We start from the raw sequence: 19,261 nt of genomic DNA on the forward strand, positions 1-19,261 counted from the left end.
TTTGGGGCGAAATTATAGTCCCGTCTGATTTCCTGGAGCTTCTGGACCAGAGTAATATGCTTTCGAATGTGAGTTTCCTGTCTTATTTTGTTTCAGGGTGATCGATGGTTAAAAGATTTATCTCTATTATCAACCATTTTTATGGGTTAAAAGTTTAATTTTTTTATCTCTGTTATCAACTTTTCTACGTAATATCTCTCTCTAGGGGGTGGGTTGACTAGTGTTTGTCTCTGGTAATATTTGCATTGTGAGATGATGGTTTGTTATTATCCTTATTTTCTGGAATGGGGATTGTTGCTTGCTATATGGATTTAATTGGGAGATATATCTTCAGAATAGTGGCCTGGTTGAATTGGGGCATGATGATTTGTTTCTGCAATCTGGGCACTTGTGAGCATAATTTGATGGGCCTTCTTTTTTCTTCTCCTTTATTTCAGTTATTGGTCTTTTTAGTTGGCTTATGAATCAATTTATTAAAACATGGTGCTATCAACACCTGGTAATTTTGATGATTTCTTTGATGTTTTCTTGATTTTGTTCCCAATATTGAATGCATATCACCTTGGAGTACCCCATACCGGGAGCTGGGTTGGCTCAATTGAAATAGAATATCGCTTTGAAGCATCAATTTTGAATTATTTCTTGTCGTGTTTGATTTTCTTTTATTCTCATGCAAAGAAATGAGGTTATTTTGGTTTTATTATCGTATGTTTTTTTGTTCATAGTTTAGCTTTTTTAAGACCTTGCAAGTGTCTGTCGCATTTGGAGCTAAGCAATGGATGAGACAATTTCCCATTTTGAGTTATGTAAGATTCTTCAAGAAGAGAGTTGATTTCGTTAATCTAGTGCTGAGTTTAATAGCATGTCTCACAAAATTCACGAGTTTTGTCCCTTGCCACTGATTATGTATATTTCTCCATATGTGTAGTTATCCATCAGATGGGTTGTTCTGATATGTAGTTTACAAACTCGTTGGCAAAGTTTGTCTAACAAGAGGGTCTTATAAGTATAATTTGAAGCATGTAAAAGAAATTCCAAGGGAGGGAATTGAATTTTTTTTTTTTCACCGGTGTGTGGGGAGGGTGGTACAGCCTGAGATTTTGATTGGATATCTGGAGGCCAAGAGGCTTTAAAGTTTAGTTTTTGGATGTACCAAACTTAGGTTAATATCTTGAGGTGATATTTATGGATGGTACGTAGCGGAGGAGGTTTAGGGGTGGATCGGTGCCCTAACTCTAGAAGAAACTGGAAGACAAAGAGGACTGATGAATGAGATATTTTGTTATGGTGCTTGGCATGGAAATATTGAGTGAGACCCCAAGTCCTCTTGTTTGATTGCTTGGTCCCCATTGACAGGATTCTGACAAGAGACACTATTCAGAGAAGAGGATGGTAGGGTCCAAATATTTGTTCCTGCCGTTTGGGAGGTGGAGGAGACTCTGGAGTCTGGAATGCCTGCTATGAACTGTCCCATTGCAAAACCGGATTTGGCATTCTTCCTTGCTGTATTTGAGCTTTCCTTTGATATTGCTTGTATTGATGAATCATCTCACAGGCCATTAGTCCTACGCAAAGATGTTTGAGGTGGCTTATTTTGGAAGATGCCCTCTGGCTGTATTTGGGGTTTTCTAGAAGGAAAGAAATGACAAAATGTTGAAGGTCCCATTTATGAACTACTTAGTCTCAATGATTATATTAGCAAATCCATGCTCATTTTCCCATCAAAAGTTCTGGGATTTCCTGATGTAAGACTTGGGTTTTGGTACATGTATCTTTCGGGCTAAGCCACTGGAGGCCTTCTATTACTCAATTTGGATGATGTTCACAAGAAGAACCCATTGTAATCTGGCATAATGGTGTTACTCAGGGAGGGCCATGATAAGAACTGAGGTTGAAATGAGAGCTCTTTTGATTGGTCTTCCATTTTCCTTTAACTTTTTCTCAGGCCTGTTGACATTGGAATTGGACTATCTTAAGTTCTTTACATGATTAGATGTGCCTGCACGGGAAATTGCCTTCGACAAGTAGCTAATAAAAAAACTGCAGGCTTACTTGACCAAGGTTAGCTTATGTTTTGCCGGACCCCTCTGGACTTTTACTCTTGACGGACCTTTCTCCTATTCCTTTTTTGTACATCTTTGGAACGGGCAATGTTATAAGCCCCTCTCCTTTTTTGTATAGGCGTACTTGACCAAGGTGAGCTTAGTTTTTGCTGAGAGGCCCAGTATGTGGGCTTGCTCTCTGGACCCTTGTACCTTTCTTCTTTTTCAATACAACAGTTAACAACATCCAAAAAAAAAGAAGAAAATAGGCGAGGGGCAACTATTTGTTGTACCCGTTCTTCCAGAGAAGCTAATTGGAAGGTTGATTCCCTCACTTGTAAGGGAGCACAAGGGCACTCTCTCTTGGTTGTGGTGCCCTTTGTCACTCCCTTATCCTTATTTTCTTATCTACTTTGTTTTTCTTTACTTGTTTATGTTACTGCAGCAACTTGATTACCTTCCTACCTGTCATGTTCTATAAAAGAAAGAAATGGAAAAAGAAACATGCATGCTCGGACTAGAATGATGCATTGAAGATACATTCTTTGTGGGTATGGAGGTATTGCATTTGTCATTATTTAGGACATGTAGTGAATGCTGATACTTTAGGACTTTAGTTACCATTACACTTCTAATGAAAGTGTTTCCTTTTCAAAGCATAAGAAACATGCGGTAAGTTAAAAAAATACAAAGCTAGGATTGTATTCTCAAATTGTAGCTGCAGCTGGCAACATCCTAGATAGCTGACAAGTACATATTCAAAATAGCGTACCTGTGAATACCAGGTAAAGGCACACATTACTGGCCCACCTTATGAATTGATCTTTGACCAACAACTGCCCTGCGAACAACCTTGGAAATCTCTGAGACCAGAATGGAGATGATTGCCTTCTTATCTTTCCTGTTGACTTGTGCCTCCAATCCTGTTGGGTTACCCATAGAACTAATGTCAAAATTTTTCATAAGCCCTCTCTCAAGGTAGGCTTCTCTACCTCTCATTTCTCTTGATATTCATCTCTCCATTTTGCACCTTGTCACAATCCTCATGAAACTGTCAGCTGTATCCCTTCGAATACCTTTATTACTGTCGGTTACAATTATTTATTTTTTCGTTGGCTTCTCTCTCCCCCTTTTGACAAACATTAAAAATTCTCTTCTCACACCTTTCACCCCAATAAATATTAATGAATGATCAGCTGATATAAATGCACTCTGCATCTGTTATAAAATGCCCTAACTTCTCATGAACAAACCAAATTGCAACAGCCTAAGATTTATAAAAGTATAATCATTTTATGTACTGTTTATTGATACATTTGAGATATCTATGTAACAAGAGCTGTGTGAATGCTTCATGAATATTCTGGAATTTAGATGGTCAGCTGAGAATATTTACATTGAGTAACTTTTACGAAAACTTATGTTGTTGGTAATGTTTTTTAAATATGATGAATAGGTTAACAGCATGTAATAAGAACTATATTAAATTGTGCTTATAAGCTTATTCAACTCATGGGTTTGATGATTGGACTATTTTGTAGGTTCTTCTATCTACAACCATGGGGATTGAAGCTTACCAGGACCAGGCAAAGTTATTGGTCAAGCATTATTTACTTGCTGAGCCTTTTATTCCTTATACATCTATCATCGGCTGCATTTTTCTTTGCAAATTGGTGATTCCTCATCTCCTTTTTAACAATAGTCTGAGTTATTGATACCACATGTGTCATGGTTTGAGGAGATTAAGTATTAATCGTGGTTGTAAGCAAAAAGGACCTGCTTAAGTAGTATTCTTTTAGATTTATCCCAAGCAGCTGGCACCTCATGGATCTGTAACTGTGGGCAGGTTTGCATGGTATATTTATATGATTCTGCATAGCTTTGTATGTGAAAATAATTCTCAGAGAACATTCATATAATTAGAATTATCTAACAGCAATCAGGTTGTTTATGTCGTGAAATGCCGTTTGGAGCCTAGGATATTTGTGAGATTTAGGTGAAGATAGTATAAGATTGTTCATCTTCTACAATGCTAGCCCTTCTAGGATTTTATATCTACTGCCCCATGTTATCTGAATATTTTTGACAGGCATACCCAACTTGAGGAATCAGGTGATCAGTGCATATCTGCATTTTTTTTTTTTAATTTTCTACCATTCCATGTTAAAATTTCGATCCCACTCCATCATTACTCAGTAAACTGAACCTCCACAATAATATTTGGATGTTGGATGGCCAATTTTTCATTGAGAGGGATGTTGGAAGGAGTGGGAAATTATGTTAAATGGCAAGCAAAGCTAAGATGGGGGGTTTGGGTGTAGTTGAGAAGTAGGGCATGGGAAAGGCTTGGGCATCTCTGAGAGTTCTTAGATGGCTTCGAAGGTGGTAAATTGTGTGATTTGTCTTTTATTTTTAGAAGAAAATCTATGACTTATTTAACTCTCTCATATCCAATACCATGGGTTTTTATGTAAAAAATCTGTTGTCCATTAGCTTATAATAAGCATTGCAGTTTTAGTAGTAAATCACACATTGTTGTGTAATTGTATTAGGATAGATGCCATTTGATCGGTGCCTAATGTTTGGGAGGAAATCTTCTAATTTAAGCCACATATATCTTGACACTATAACATATTTATGTGCACCATAAGAGTTTGCTTAGCTAATAGATTATCAACGAAGTCCATCTGGCTGTCTATGGATGTTTGTCTCTGTAGGGTTATTTATATGTATCTTTCATTGTTCTTTTTTTTGTTTTTGATTGGTATCTTTCATTGTCCTGTCAACTAAGGGTATGTCTTCTCCTTTCAGTATAGCATATTTACTTCTGTGATAGAGTTCTTTATGCATCTCATTCTTCTAATAGAAACTCTGAAAAAACCACTTCTTTGTGCTTAGATCCCTTCTTCTTGTAGTCTTGGACTTCTTATGATGTGCTGAACGCATTGCTGTCTCTGTTTATTCAGTTATATGATATCTCTATCGTGGTAACTCCTTGGTACTTTAAGGGTTATGCTGGACTTACAAAGATCCAATGCATCGAATGGAGCAATAGGTGAAACCTCGCTATTTTTCAATAGTAGTTGTATGAGTCTTTCCGATTTCAACATACTTACATTTTGACCTTCTATTTTTACTGCAGGGTAATCTCTACTATTCATGCCATTTTTATCTCAGTTATGTCTCTTTACCTAGTGTTCTTCTCAGATCTATATTCCGATAATCGATCTGGTGACCTAATCACAGTTCGGAGTTCTCCTCTTTCTGATTTTGCAATGGGGGTATGTGTTGTTGCATTTTAGTTAAGTTTGTTTCCCCTAAATCCATTTTAGTTGAGATCAATGGGTTGTCGGAGTCTAAGTTGATAATTACCTGACCCATGGATCCTCAAATGCATGGCATTGCTATACCATACTTTTTTCTTGTTCATATAATCTTGAACATCTAAAACATTGCAGTTAATGGGGTTCCATATAGGCATGTAGTTCACTACATATATATTATACTTATAGATTTTTCTCTTTGTTGCAGGTTTCAGTTGGTTACTTTTTATCTGATCTTGGAATGATTATTTGGTTATATCCTTCTCTAGGTGGCATGGAGTATGTAAGTACATCCTTCTGGTTTTCTATTCATGTTTTGTGTGTGGGGGTAGGAAGATATCAATTCAATAGATCTCTCTCTCTCTCTCTCTCTCTACCCTTAAACCCCCACCCACACATCCCCCTCAAAAACTAAAGTAAAATAAAACATGATCATATTACTTGTCTCTTCTTTTCAATTTTTGGTGGCCATAGCCTAAGCATATTGAATATCAAAATATATGAAGCTTGTAGATGGTAATTATGCTTGTTGCTTGCCTGTCATGTGTTTCAGGTTGTTCATCACTTATTATCAGTGGTTGCAGTAGCCTACTCCTTGCTGTATAGGCAGGGACAAATTTACACGTATATGGTTCTCATTTCTGAGATAACGACACCAGGAGTGAACTTGAGATGGTAAACAGGGTTGAATCAGCCATGTCCCATTCTTAAGCAAACCATATACAGTATTTATTTGGTTTTGACTTGCTATCTTGGTTTCTGAAGGTATCTAGACACTGCTGGAATGAAAAGATCCAAAGCATATCTCATTAATGGAATCATGATGTTTTTTGCATGGCTGGTAAGTTGATATGTTCGCCCTCAACCTGATCCCTATATACTTTGGGAAGTATACAATAGGACCATTTACCTATAGCATGAAAGTGTTACAATTACCCCTAGCTATAAAATGTCAAATTGAGCGGCTGGGGAGGCGGACGGGGTGCACCATTGAATCCTCTCGAAGTTTGTGAAAATTTCCTTGGACTTTGTGTGGAGAAATGGCATGCTCCAGCCATTATGTTACATCTAGTGCCTTGTGGTGTTTGTGACCTTTGTGTAGAAGTCTAAGTCTTATTGTATACAATCCCTAATATATATTAAGCAATTTATTTATGGATGAAGTCTCTTTGAGGCCTAAGCTTTATGAAAACAAAATAAAGCTTCACCTCAAATATTGTCTGAAAAGCACTTTCGGCAACAGAAATCTCCATGATGGCTCTAAAATCAATTTCCAATACTGAAAATAAAATTTGAAACTCAAAGAATAGTACAAATCTCGCAGATCTGTAAGCATTTATTTTTAAGGTAAAATAAACGGTCTAGATAATTTGTTGCAATATACACCACTTTTAGAGCTTGAAATCCTAATTTTTTTCACAACCATAAAGTTTTTTTTAAAAAAACTCCTAACCTTGTATTAAGAGTAAGGGTATATGTAGTACAAAAAATGTCTTTAACGTTCAAGCCGAGATGATCGATGTAAAGGTTTTCGAACGCTTGAATTGTAATTTTCGATGAGTTATGAGGTGAGGCTTTACTTATTTTGATAGGGCTGTAGCCCTATCACACCATTTTCCTTTTTATTTATATATAATGTTTTGCGATACACACACATGTGAGTTAAATTTGCAAATACGGTTGATATGAAGGGCAACATGCTACATAGCTTGGGGCGGAAACTCTATTTTCCCAACTCGTTTCTTTCACTTGTATTTTTTGCACTATTTTTCATTTTCACAATTTTTTTGTGAGCTTTTACTAAGAAACCAAGCAAAGGTGGTCTAGCACTTTGACAATTTCTTCATGAAACTAGTGAATTTCTTTGATGGAGTTCTCTGATTTGTAGGTTGCAAGAATTTTATTGTTTGGCTACTTGTTTTACCACGTTTATCTTCATTATATGCAGGTATAACTCCTCTCTCTCTCTCTCCCTCTCTCTGCACTAAGCAATCTAGCATTTTAATCTCTATATTCATGCTCTTTCAATTGTGAAAGCATATGGTTTTGTTGCATCAATGCGGGGACTCTGGGTCTTCAACCTATTATATTATCATGGCAGGTAAAGCAGATGCCTTACTTTGGTTTCTGCCTTGTCTTTGGAGTACCTTCTATTCTGGCCATCATGAATCTGATGTGGTTTGCGAAGATCTTGAAAGGATTGAAGAAAACATTGACTAAGAGGCATTAAAGACATTTTCCTTCTGTTACCCTGATATCTTTTTCCTCCCCCTGTTTGCATCTCACATGCCTTCCCTTGTATAGGAATATCCTGTTCATTCTCTTTACTCTCTTATGTACAGAGAAATTGCTCTCTCTCTCTCTCTCTCTCTCTCTCTCTCTCTCTCTCTCTCTCTCTCGTTGTGTGTGTAAATGTCATGCCAAGAGGGGGGTGATAAATTCGTTGGTGGGGGCGAGGCAGATCTACCAAACAGGTGGCTGCTGAAATGGATGTTCTCAGTCCTTTGTGTAACATGTACATGGATATTTCACAATGTTATAAAGATGTTAATATCATGCGGATGGGAACTTGAAAAGGTAGCGGAGAGATTACATGTTTTGTTTGACAATAAAATTGTAAAGTTTATGAATCTCTCTCTCTCTCTCTCTCTCTCTCTCTCTCTCTGTATGGACACGTCCTGGCGTGCAGGTATGTGTCATTCACACGTTGCTCCCAAGCATGTGCTGTATATTCCATTTTTTGGAGCCTGCTCTGTATGTATGTTAGAGCTTTGATTTAAGAGATGGCAAGGTTGAACAGGGTAGGTAGCTGATTTATGGTACATTCCAGGCCAACACTGACCAATCAATAGATTGACAGCGTTGGCGCTCGAGTTGGGATGCAACGTAGATGACATGACCCAAGTGGTATGTGCACATAACCCGAACCAGATTTAAGTGCAGTGATCTGCTGAACTTCCCTCGATATAAATCTACATGGGGTATCAGTGAACAGAACTTGAACATGTAGAAACTTGGATGTGCGGTTGGAGGATACGCTTGAGCATGATGGAGCTTGGACTATACCGATTGAGATTGGCTTGAATTGCTTGATTAAGGGGAGGTAAGCTTGAACTTGTTTAGTTATTAAGGGGGTTAGCTTGGATTTAGCTTAACCTAGCTTGTTTACTTGAGCAGCCCCTATTAAAGAAGCCAAGTTAAGCCATAAATAAGTTCCTAGTTGAGCCAAATCAAGCCATAAACAAGGCAAACCATAGATAAGCCCATACTGTGTCAAATTTAGTTAAAAATAAGCCAGGTCATTCCATTAAGTATTTTTAGGCTAGAAGGGTAATTTCAATTTAATTGCATAACTGTCATACTAATTGTATTATTAATTGTACATATTATGTTAAACAGGTTCAAGTTTGAGCTGAGGTGCCAAGTTTTGCTTAGCATTCCCACTAACATCACCCCACAAACACCTTCAAAAAACTAACTCCCGAAATTACCCAAAAAAAAAAAAAGGTTTGAGCCGAGCTCGCCTCTACTTGAGCTTCGGTTAGTTAATAGATGAGTTGTCAGGCTCGACTTTATTTAGCTCAAGCCTGGTCCGGCATTGTGATCTTCTCAAACTTCTCCTTCCCACCCTAGAGTTTGGATAGAGTCCTGTCTTTCTGGTCTTCCCAATCTAAAATATAGAAAAGTCATCAGATACCTGGTCTGGTCCTGGTCTTCCCAATCTAAAATATAGAAAAGTCATCAGATACCTGGTCTGGTCCTGGAATCAAACCAGAGCCAGGTCCAAGACTTAGTCAGGTCCAAGTCAAGTGGCCCTGACCCGACTCGCCGAGTCAAGACTCGGAAGCAGGTAGGGTAGACCCGACCTGTTTACCACCTCATGTCTTTTCAACAAGAGGCCCTAACATTCATATTGGGTCCGAATGACCCCAAAGCTCTGGGTTTTAACAATGATGAAGATTGTGAAACCCCCAAAGAAAATTGTGGATTGATTTTGAACCGTTGATCAATGACTTTGCAGTGTCGATCACCCTCATTTTTAGGGGAGGGACGTAGGTGCATGCTAGCAGTAGTACATGAGGGTCTCAAGGTTACTCCGGGGCAAAGGTAATCCAGAGTAGTCTGAAGAAGAGGTTGATGATGATGTGAAGGACCCCATCGACAGCAAGCTTGATGTGGTCGCAGACGATGAAGACGACACAGTTGATGCTGGAGACTGTGACTCTGCATACGCCTCCCAGTAGAGCCGTCCTCTGTATGCAGCCAAATCAGCATAGTATACTGGTGGAACCAGCGATACCGGCTTTGTGCACCGCGCAAATGTATAACATAGACTGTTCACCATCGATTGGATCCCATCAGAGCTATACCCATGCTCATCATAGAGCACCTGGTAGTGTGTGGCCCGGCTTGTCCCGAGCCCCCCAGAGTGGCTACAGAGGAAGAAATCAAACTCTCTTGGGTGCACTATCACTGTGTCTACAACTGTCCCAGCGGGGACATTCTTCGGGACGTCCTCTGCGGTGAACAGACGCGTCCGGTGACGCTTCTGAGCCACAACGACAGTAATTTGCGGGGCGTATCCATTTGCCATAGAACTGCACGCCCGCTTCAGGGCACCAAGCTCATCTTTTAGTACTTTGCCGAATTGCCCCTCACTCACCCCATCTCGGAATAGCACGATCCTGGCCGGCAAACCACCTCTGGCTCGCGAAGACACTTGGAGGAGCTCTCTGCACATGCCCTCCATCCCCTGCATACATTCCTCTCTGGACTTCTGAGCACGTATCTTTGCTGCATATCTATTTGCTGCCGGCCAGTTCACACTGGCGACCACTGCTGCAATTGAGGGGGCATCACTGTCCCCTGGTCCAGGATGGTTCACGTCAGCCCCCATGTATACCACTCCTCCGCTTGTTCCTCCTTGTCGGTCCACTGGGCGGCTCAGTGCAACAGTGCTCCCTCCAACCTTGGCATTGATCTTCAGCGCGAGGTTCGCAAGGAACTGTGGGTTAGCCCCCCAAGCATGGCGGCTCAGACAACATTGTGTTAGGAACCCTATTTTGGTCTCCGAGATTCGCTTGAGATGCTTGTATCCGGGATGGCGGCCCGGCATGACACATATCAGGATCTGTAGATGGCCGCCCACCTCTCCCAGCACACTAGCGAGATGCCTTTCCAGCTCTGGTGGATTGCCGAGGGCTTCGACATTCAGAGGGAGGACGCCTAGAGGCTGGGGGCGCATAGGGATGCCGAGCTCTCCGCATCGGCTTGAAAGGGATGCACCGAATGAGTGCAGGAGGTGTCGCATCCGGTGGAAGGCATTGGGCCTTCCAAATCCTGCAATGGCCCAACAGTCGATGCGCTTGCCCTCAAAGACATGGCTCAATTGGAGGTTCCACTGGCAGTCACCATCGCGGGGGGTGAGCCGTTGGCGGCGACCGGAGGGGCCGAGCTGGAGTTCCGGCGGTCGTAGGACCCGCCCGGGAAGCTCTGTCATCTTCCCCTCCACTGTGAGGCCAAACTCATGCACCACCTCCCCCCTGCTCCAGGCGGGATTCAAACATCCATCACCATCCTTATTTATGAAAACAAACCGAAGGGGAGAAATGCCACGCACAAACGTGCGTGGAAAAGCATACATTGTGGAGTAATTAGCAATGTCGTCGCTAGTACGGCCCCAATATACTATGAAAAGTAAAATTACTAAAATGCTCTTGAATCTTGTAGGGGTATTCTAGTCAGTTTACATTGTTGAATCATTTTTCATATTTCTTTTATGGGGGTGTGATGGTGAGAAGTACGGAAATCTCAAATTTGAGCTTAATATATTTATATATATATATAAAAACTCAATTTTTTAAAAAATTATAGACAATGAGACCATTTATCTTTATTACAAGAAGGTCACAATCATTCCTACTTATTAGATATCATATGGGATGGCTCGGGCTAGTCATGGAGTTCGAGAAATTATTTTTTTTAACTTTAAATCTTTTGAGAGACACTCTTATAACCACCCATTTTGAAATCCAAACAAGGAAAATGATTATGCCTTCTTTGTATAAAAAGTAAATTGTTTCTTTGTATTGGAAAAAGTTTATATCGAGCCGAGGTTCTAAACAATCAAATTAAAGCCTATATCAGAAATTTCACTAAAAGAGGTTGTTTTGATGCTCAAATTGATCATCTCGATATCAAGATACATGGACATCAGAAAAAAAAATGGATTTCAAGTTTTGGAAATGGTTTATTTTGTACCGTATTTTTGGATCATCAATTTTCGAAATTTTCAAGTTTTCATATATCAATCGATCTACACTATTTTTGAAGTTTTAAACTTTATAAATAAAGATAAAAATATATTTTAAGATTATCACAAAGATTTCCAATATTGAAAACACATTTCTCATATACTATTTGAAGATAGGCTCTAATTTGATTGTTTAGAGCCTAGGCTCTATACAAACCCCCCCTTTGTATATTTTCTCTTAAAGAGAACGCCATACTTTTTTTATTCTTTTTGAAAAAATAGACTTAAAAGAGTAAAATATGAAATAGATAGCGAAGTTGTGCATATTATGTTTCTAGTTTCTAAACAAAGATATATGAAGGGGGTGCACATCCACTTGATCTGGACCTAACCAAGTCCGAACTGAAGTTGGCCCGAGCAAAAGCCCACCTGTTTATAGGCCTAGATGCCATCAACATTAGGGGTAGCAACAGGTTGGGACCCGGACATGGACCCGAATAGTGTTCGGATCCAAGATTTAGACTTGGACCCAACCCGCTGGGTCGAAATTTTGGACCCATACCCAGATCGAGTCTATCCTTGGGTCCCAGGTCGGGTCCGGGACGGGGTCCATTGCCACCTCTCAACATTCATGAACTAAAAAAAGTCACTTTTGACATACCTGCAAGGCCCATCATCAGCACTCATCATCTCCCTGATCGTCCTGCACCTCTCAACTGGGCTTGCACAACACCTTTTTCTGAGCTCCCTCTGTGCCGACTCCCACTGAGACATGTCCTTGTTGAACCTTTGCCCCTCCACTATGGTGCACAACTCCATTGGAATGTAATTCAACCCACCCTTAGTACTACAGTCTAGACATGGCAACTCCTTGCACTTCAACCCTATCCCATGCGTCTCCTTGAAATACTCCACAACCCCAATAATCCTTTTCTTCTTCTCCCCTCTTCCTCTCTCTTCTTCCCCTGTCTTCTTATTCTCTCTCTTCTCTTCTTCTCCCTTCTCACTCTCTCTTCCACCATTCCTTTTCTTCTTCTTCTTCTTCTTCTTTTTCTTATCTCCTCCCTCTGCTCCTCTATCTTTTGCACTTTTCTCCTTCTGTCTCTCCTCTTCCATCTCAAAACTCATCTCCCTCGCGCTGCGACTCGTGAGCCCGATGATCCTGTTCTTCTGGTTCGTCTTCCTGTGTGTGACCTGCACCGCCAGCCCCCTCAGGCATTTCTCGACATCTGTTCTCTCGGTATCAGTCATGCACTCTCTCTCTCTAAAATCGATCCCCAGGTTCTCCTTCAGGAAATCGAGCACCGGAATGCTGTCGTAAAATGGGGTCACCGTGTAGTCGGTGTTGATAACCAGGCCTTGTTCAGTCACCTTGAGACTCTTTTGGTACCCCCTCAACGCCACTATTCCACACCCGATTCCCGAATCGGGCTCGTTTGCTGGACGGTAGAAGCTCCGCCCGACAGAGAACCGACACCGGTTGGGGTGCTCATCCAGCGCCACGTCCAGAGCCTGCAACACATCCGACGGCACTCCAATGGGGGAGCCGCGAAAATACTCTGCGAGACGATTCACTTGCAGAGATTTTACCAATTTTACAGTGACGATATATTGCCGGAGATTCTCGTCGGGGTTTTTGACTGTGTACTTACCTTCAGGTAGTGGAGCGATCGAATACAGGTTCTTCCTCCCATCGTAAGCACTGATTTTAGTAAAAAACTGTCCGGAAAAGAGCTCTGCGTGGACTTGACGGGCGACGTATTTCGGAAGATAGATTTCCAGCGAAGGAGACTCCGGTAGCCTTATGTCGACGTCGTAATGGAGGATCTCGAGATGGGGATTGAAGGATACCGGGGAATAATTTGCCAGGAGGCGGACGCTCCTGACTCCGGCCGTGCCAACCTGGAGTGGTCGGTGAATGGGGACCGGACAAGCCTCTTCCGGCGGCCTGCGGGAATTCGATTGGTATGTGGAGACATTGAAGGGGATTGAAAGCTGGGATCGTCGATTTTGGTCATGATCTCTGATATTTGGAGAGATGGTTTCTTGTCTGAGGTCGCCTGAATTTTGCTGAGATACGTTAGAAGCTGGCCTGAAAGTTCCGAATTGGATGAATTGTGTTTCATGGTGCTCTTTGTCATTCCTTCTCTTGGTGTTCGTTGCTCTTCCCCTTAGAGGGGCATCCATTATAGTTTTTAGAGAGAGAAAGAAAGAGAGAGAGAGAGTACTTCTAGGAACAACACTGCATTGTATAAATCTACATCACTACCATTCAAAAAAAAAAAAAAAAAAATCTACATCACATCCCAGGATTGGAAGAACCATAGGGAAACATGACCATAAATTATACGCTGAACTACTCAAATTCTAATTTCAATTGCAATTGGAGTCTCAAGAACCTTTGCTCCTGCTAGAGCATACTATACATGTGCATCACATCCGTAGGAAAAGACATGCTCAACAAGGTTTTCTTTGAAATAGGAAAAAGTTTATATAAGATGTCGACCTTGCGTTCTACAAGTAAGGTGCACCTTAGACACCCATGGGGAGGAAATGTTATTTCGACCGTCTTGACCTTGATATGTATGGATATAAAAGAAAAAATAAATTTCAAACATTTTAAAAATAGTACATCTTGTAAGAGGCATTATCTATATGGTCCATTATCAAGATTTTAGAGTATTCATAGTTTTGTTAGATCTACGTTATTTGTAGAGCTTTCAATTTTATTATAGGGTTGAAAAATAGATTTTTAAACCATTACAAGAGTTTATGCATTGAAAATACATCTTTCAACAAAATTTTGATGTGCACCTTACCATGATCGTCTAGGTTTGACACCTTATACAAACCTCACCCTCAAAAAAATGGGTTCCACTTTCAACAGGACAGTTTTCAATATAAATAAAAAGTTTTCGATATAACATAAGAGATCGAATTATGAGTTCTTAAACACTTAGATCTTACTGCATAAAATTGAGAATCTTAAAGTGTTATTGATCTAGGCACAAAGTGTATGATCTCTCTTTGGAAACTAGTCTCTAGATCGAAAAGGTATGTCCCCGAATTTAAAGTCTTAAAATTGCATTTAAACAAAGTCTTATTCGAAGGAGTAAATGAACAACATACTCCCCTGAACCCAAATTAATTGAAAAAAAAAAAAAAAAGCGATGATGCTCCCCGGAGCATATAATCTCTTGGCTACCGATAAAAAGACAACGAAATTGTAGTCTTCCTCTTCCTACAACCAAGTTTACCTCGGCCTCACCCTCACCCTCACCCACCCTTGAATAATTATAAAAAGAGAGGACCAAAAAAGACAAAACTAAATTATAAAACATCTGAGTTTAAATTATGTTGTCCTCTCTCTTTCTCATAAAATTATGTAGCCTCTCTCTCTCCTGATTGATGCATTTTTGTATTAGATAGGTCTATTCATGGAGGAAAAAAGAAAGAGATTTAATATGGTATGGAAGCGATTAAAACTAAAACAGAAAGGAAATGTCTTATTTTTATTTGACGATGGAAGCCATGAAATGGAGCTTGAAGAAAGGGGAAGGCAGTCGTTGGGTTAAAAGAAGGGACGGAGAAAGAGAGAGAATACGCAAAACCCATTTCCAAAAGGCTGTTTTGTCTCCACTTTTGTCCTTTCACTTTTTGTCTCTTCCATATAAAAATTAATTTCCACATCTTGACAATAACCATTTTCCAAAAGAGAGAGAGAGTCCTAAGGAAGAGGGAGGAGTTTATTGGGCTATATTTTGAGAAGTATTTTTTGGGGAATTGGTAAAAGAACTGGGTTAAAATAATAATTTAGATAGAGATTAGCGGCCTACAAATTTTTTGTAGACTTGAGGGTGACATAGGATAAAAGTCTTGCAAGTAGCGCCTCTCTTTTATTTTTACTTTACCCAATCAAAATAAAAATAAAAATAAAAAAAAACCTAAACTAATCTCATTTATTTTTACCTTACCCATGCCTCTCTCTCCTCTATCCCACCAAAATAGGGCCTTACCCATGCCTCTCGCTTTTCTATCCCACCAAAATAGGGGCTCCGGTACCGTCTAAATGCGGTCTGGCAGTAGCGTTATGGCACTGTATAAAGTTTGGTTGAGAGTAAGGCTCCGACACTATGTAAAGTGCAGTCCGACAGTAGGGCTGTGGCACTGTATAAAGTTCGGTCGAGCAGTAACGCTCTGACACTATGTACAGCGCGGTCCGACAGTAGGGTTCTGGCACTGTGTAAAGTGCTGGTGCAACAATTGAAAATGGTGGTCCGACAGTTGCAAAGGGCGCTCTCGCAGTTGCAAAGAGCGGTTCGGCAGTTGCAAAGGGTTGTCCGGTGCACTCCCCTAATGGGATGGTGTGCTTCGACAATGTGCTAGGGTCTAAAACTCAATGTCAAATCTATCCAAAATTATTTTTGTGTACGGGAAGTGTATTTCCGTTTAAAAAATAAATTTTTCCCTCGGGGAGTATTTGCATAGAAAGTTTATTTTGAGGAAAAAAGTGAGAGAAATTATTAGGTTGGGTAAATTACATAAAAAGTGTGGTCTTGGGGTTTTTTTGTAATTTTCCCAAAAATAAAATTGCTTTGTTGCTCAATCATCGTCATCATTATTACCATCAAAGCTTTTTCAAAACTGTTTGGGATCATCTATACGAATCCTTATCCTCCATTTTGCTCTATTGAGAGTCATACCCTTAGTGAGGCCATAAGTTCCTATATCTTTTCTCACAATTTCTAATCATTTCATTTTGGGCCTACCCCATGCACTCGATCCAACTCGTACCCCTAACACTGTATTGACTTTACCCTGTACATGACCAACTCATCTAAGTCTATTTTTTCTCATTTTATCGCCTGCTAGAGCCATACATAAGTTCTACCGAATGCATTCAATTCGAATTCTATCCCTTCTTGTCTTGCCACTTCTCCATCTCAACATCCTCATCTCAGCTATACTCATCTTATAGGTATGTTGTTTCTTGACCGTCCAGCATTTTACCCCATAAAGCAAAACGAGTCTAACAGTTGTCAAAAAAACCTTCCCATTCAGCTTCATTAGTATGCGACGGTCATGTAAAACTTTGACTGCACATCTCTACTTTGCCTACCCAACTCTAAATCTATGTGCGACATCTTTATCAATCTCTCCGTTTTCAGGATTCTTGATTCCAATTATTAAAAGTGCATTTTTTTTTGTATTTTTTGGCCGTTAATCTTTACTACTTCATCGTCTGTACTCTTATTATTACTAAACTTGCATTCCATATATTATACCTTAGTATAGTTTGATAGGGCTGCAAACCTATTAAAATAATACAGTCTTACCTCATAACTCATTGAAAATTATAATTTAAGCATTAAAAAACCTTTATATCAATCATCTTGGCTTGAATTGTGAAAAAAAGGGGGAGATTTCAAGCTCTAAAAATTGTGTATATTATAATAAATTGTGTATATTTTACAAGGAGGTCCAACTCTCCATTTATTTATTTTTCAAATTTGTCCCCCAATATGATGATTGCAATATTGGATTGCGTCTTTTAATTTTATTTTTTTATTTTTTGGTCTATAAGGTTGTCCATTGGCTTATAAAATATAATATGAGTTAGTCCAATATTGGAATATACAACCCTATAGTGAACTGTCCAATGTTTAAAACATCAGACAACATGGCTTGTGAAAGTTTTAAGTAGGCTTAGTGGTTTGATGTTCCAGACATCCGTTAATTGGACAAGCAGTCTGATGTTATAGAAATTAGATCACTTGCGGTTCAGTGTCTCACATATTAGAGTGCTCAAAACTTAAAAAAATTTCAAGGTCTGGAGCAATCCAATATTGGTGATATTGGACAATGCTAAAGTGAAGTTTAGGATAGTCTGATATTCAGGCATCGCACTAACCTACCTCCAACCCATTGGATAGTTGGACAAACCATAAAAATAAAAAATTATTAAATTAAAAAGTAGACAAATGAAAATCAGATCAAGAGCCAAATTGACCAAAAAAAATAAAAATAGAAAGAAAGAAGAGAAAGACAAGAAGAAAATGAAGATGAAGAGAGTAGAACCTCCGCATAAAATATAGAAAAAATTGGATAAAATTAAAATTCATGAGTTTGGATACCCTTTCCTTACATATAGAACATCACAAAGAAAAGTTATTCAAAAGAAAACATTCTCCATATCCACCACCAAACAAGCATAAAAAAGTCATAAAACTTAAGTACAAGAAGACTTGAAGACAAACACACGTTGAAGCAAGAGGCACAATCCGTAGTGACCTAGTATCCTCATTTGGAGGATGACATATTTAGGTTAAGGACCACAAAAGCACAAGATCCATGGATCCAATCCCAGCTGAGGTACCCAAACAAAAGAAAATGCTAAGATTCTTCTCTTATTTCTTATGAAGCCCATGTGAGATAGCCAAAAAGAGCACAATCTCTTGCATGAAACCCAAGTCTCTCACACATTACCTCCACATTTTGTTGTTGAAAGCTCCCAAGAACTCCTGCAGGACCATAGGAATTATCTTCTATTCCTTGCACCAGCAAGCACTTGACAGAATAAGTTCCATTAGAGGGAGCCATGGCATAGAAGTAGTTCTCCTCAGGCAAGTTTATGGTCACATTGTTCAGAAAGCGAAACGAAAGTGAAGGAAGGTTATCTATCACTGTTGTACGAACTTGGTAGCATAGGTCGAATCCCGTCCTCCTCTCGTGCTCCACCGATCTCGGGTGCATTATCTTAGACCCCTTAACCGAAAGGAACTTTGCGAACAAGGCTTGAGGAAGGTGCACGTACGTCGTGCCGGAATCTACGAGCATGCCCCTGTTTCCTTGTGAGTTGATCTCTCTAAGGATTTGGGGCACCTCCAATGTCTCCCCTCCTATGAAAATGGCCTCTAGGCCTATGTAGTAGAAGTTTGGGTACATGGGACACTTCAACATGGGTGTGAATTGCAGCTCTTCTCTGGAGGCAATGGCTGAGTTCTCTATGATCAAAGGGCTAGAGATGTTGGGCTTATTTGAAAACTTGAAGCTCATAAAACAATTGGAGAAGCCTTTTTGTAGGAACCCTAACTGTGAGGGTAGTGAGAGTGCACCTTTACCAAAACCTACAATCCCAATAGGCTTCATATAAGTTGAACCAACACAACGAAAACAAAAGTCTGGGAAATCCTTTGTTACACTTTGGTCACTGCCAAGGACCCTAAGGGTGTCCCTTGTTAGGGTTCCCAATACAATGCCATCACCATAAGTGTAAGTGAAGGGAGGACAAGGCCTAAAGCACATGCCTCTCAACATGGCACCAAGGGAGCAACCAGACATGGCACATGGGTGGAAAGAATCATCGGAGCTATGAATGTTGATGCAAAAACGTCTATCACATAGATCACGGGAGGAAGAAGAGGAGCGAACGAACCACCCGTTACCCTATTGCTCCAATTATCTCCTCAGTTTATGCAATCAAAAGAAAGAGTTCCAAACGGAACCCATGTTAGATCACTCCCGGTGTCCATATAGACTTGCATGAGCTGTGGAGGGGTCCCTAAACTATGTGAAAATAGGTAACCATTCCTATATCCTCTCACAGGCTCAGACAAGTCTGTTGTGGATAATGGCCCTGCCAT

The 19,261-nt window shown here is 40.0% G+C and overlaps 2 protein-coding genes, 1 long non-coding RNA gene and 1 pseudogene across 6 annotated transcripts; 2 read left to right on the forward strand and 2 right to left on the reverse strand.

Annotated features, from left to right (window-relative positions):
• On the forward strand, positions 1–7,995 carry LOC18443100 (uncharacterized). 3 transcript variants are annotated; one of them, XM_088857581.1, is made up of 9 exons: positions 1–68; positions 3,584–3,715; positions 4,941–5,097; positions 5,185–5,323; positions 5,574–5,648; positions 5,919–6,040; positions 6,131–6,206; positions 7,254–7,313; positions 7,467–7,995. In XM_088857581.1, the coding sequence occupies exons 4-9, from the start codon at positions 5,222–5,224 to the stop codon at positions 7,593–7,595; spliced, it is 564 nt and encodes a 187-aa protein (XP_088713707.1). In that variant the 5' UTR covers positions 1–68; positions 3,584–3,715; positions 4,941–5,097; positions 5,185–5,221; the 3' UTR covers positions 7,596–7,995. The 3 variants fall into 3 exon arrangements, with proteins under 3 accessions (XP_088713707.1, XP_006853361.2, XP_088713706.1); XM_006853299.4 differs by having other exon boundaries at positions 5,009–5,097; XM_088857580.1 differs by lacking the exon at positions 1–68 and adding an exon at positions 3,425–3,443 and having other exon boundaries at positions 5,009–5,097.
• Positions 7,996–8,043: 48 nt separating this feature from the next.
• LOC148783055 (uncharacterized) lies at positions 8,044–11,077 on the forward strand. The gene is made up of 2 exons (XR_016048942.1): positions 8,044–8,468; positions 9,387–11,077. It is a non-coding gene; the product is annotated as an uncharacterized LOC148783055 (long non-coding RNA).
• On the reverse strand, positions 8,700–13,932 carry LOC18443101 (protein argonaute 2). 2 transcript variants are annotated; one of them, XR_016048941.1, is made up of 3 exons: positions 12,280–13,932; positions 9,115–10,908; positions 8,700–9,062 (listed from the first exon to the last, which is right to left on the reverse strand). XR_016048941.1 is itself a non-coding variant. In XM_020672816.2 (2 exons), exons 1-2 carry the CDS (start codon positions 13,803–13,805, stop codon positions 9,429–9,431), a joined length of 3,006 nt encoding a protein of 1,001 aa, XP_020528475.1. In that variant the 5' UTR covers positions 13,806–13,932; the 3' UTR covers positions 8,700–9,428. The 2 variants fall into 2 exon arrangements, 1 of the variants encoding a protein (XP_020528475.1); XM_020672816.2 differs by having other exon boundaries at positions 8,700–10,908.
• Positions 13,933–18,032: 4,100 nt separating this feature from the next.
• On the reverse strand, positions 18,033–19,261 carry LOC18443102 (putative aspartyl protease At4g16563; annotated as a pseudogene).

Source organism: Amborella trichopoda, chromosome 2 (genome assembly GCF_054954075.1).
Source record: "Amborella trichopoda isolate Santa Cruz 75 chromosome 2, AtrichopodaSantaCruz75HAP2 v2.0, whole genome shotgun sequence".
Classification (NCBI taxonomy): Eukaryota; Viridiplantae; Streptophyta; class Magnoliopsida; order Amborellales; family Amborellaceae; genus Amborella; species Amborella trichopoda.

What these genes read in the sequence shown, in the direction of transcription:
- LOC18443101 (XM_020672816.2), bottom strand. Translation starts at nt 13,805, where the DNA reads ATGGATGCCCCTCTAAGGGGAAGAGCAACGAACACCAAGAGAAGGAAT. An exon ending in GCTGATGATGGGCCTTGCAG is followed by an intron (nt 10,909 to 12,279) that starts GTATGTCAAAAG and finishes CGCCTGGAGCAG; the next exon opens with GGGGGAGGTGGTGCATGAGT.
- LOC18443100 (XM_006853299.4), top strand. An exon ending in GCATTTTTCTTTGCAAATTG is followed by an intron (nt 3,716 to 5,008) that starts GTGATTCCTCAT and finishes CTGTTTATTCAG; the next exon opens with TTATATGATATCTCTATCGT. An exon ending in CTCTAGGTGGCATGGAGTAT is followed by an intron (nt 5,649 to 5,918) that starts GTAAGTACATCC and finishes CATGTGTTTCAG; the next exon opens with GTTGTTCATCACTTATTATC.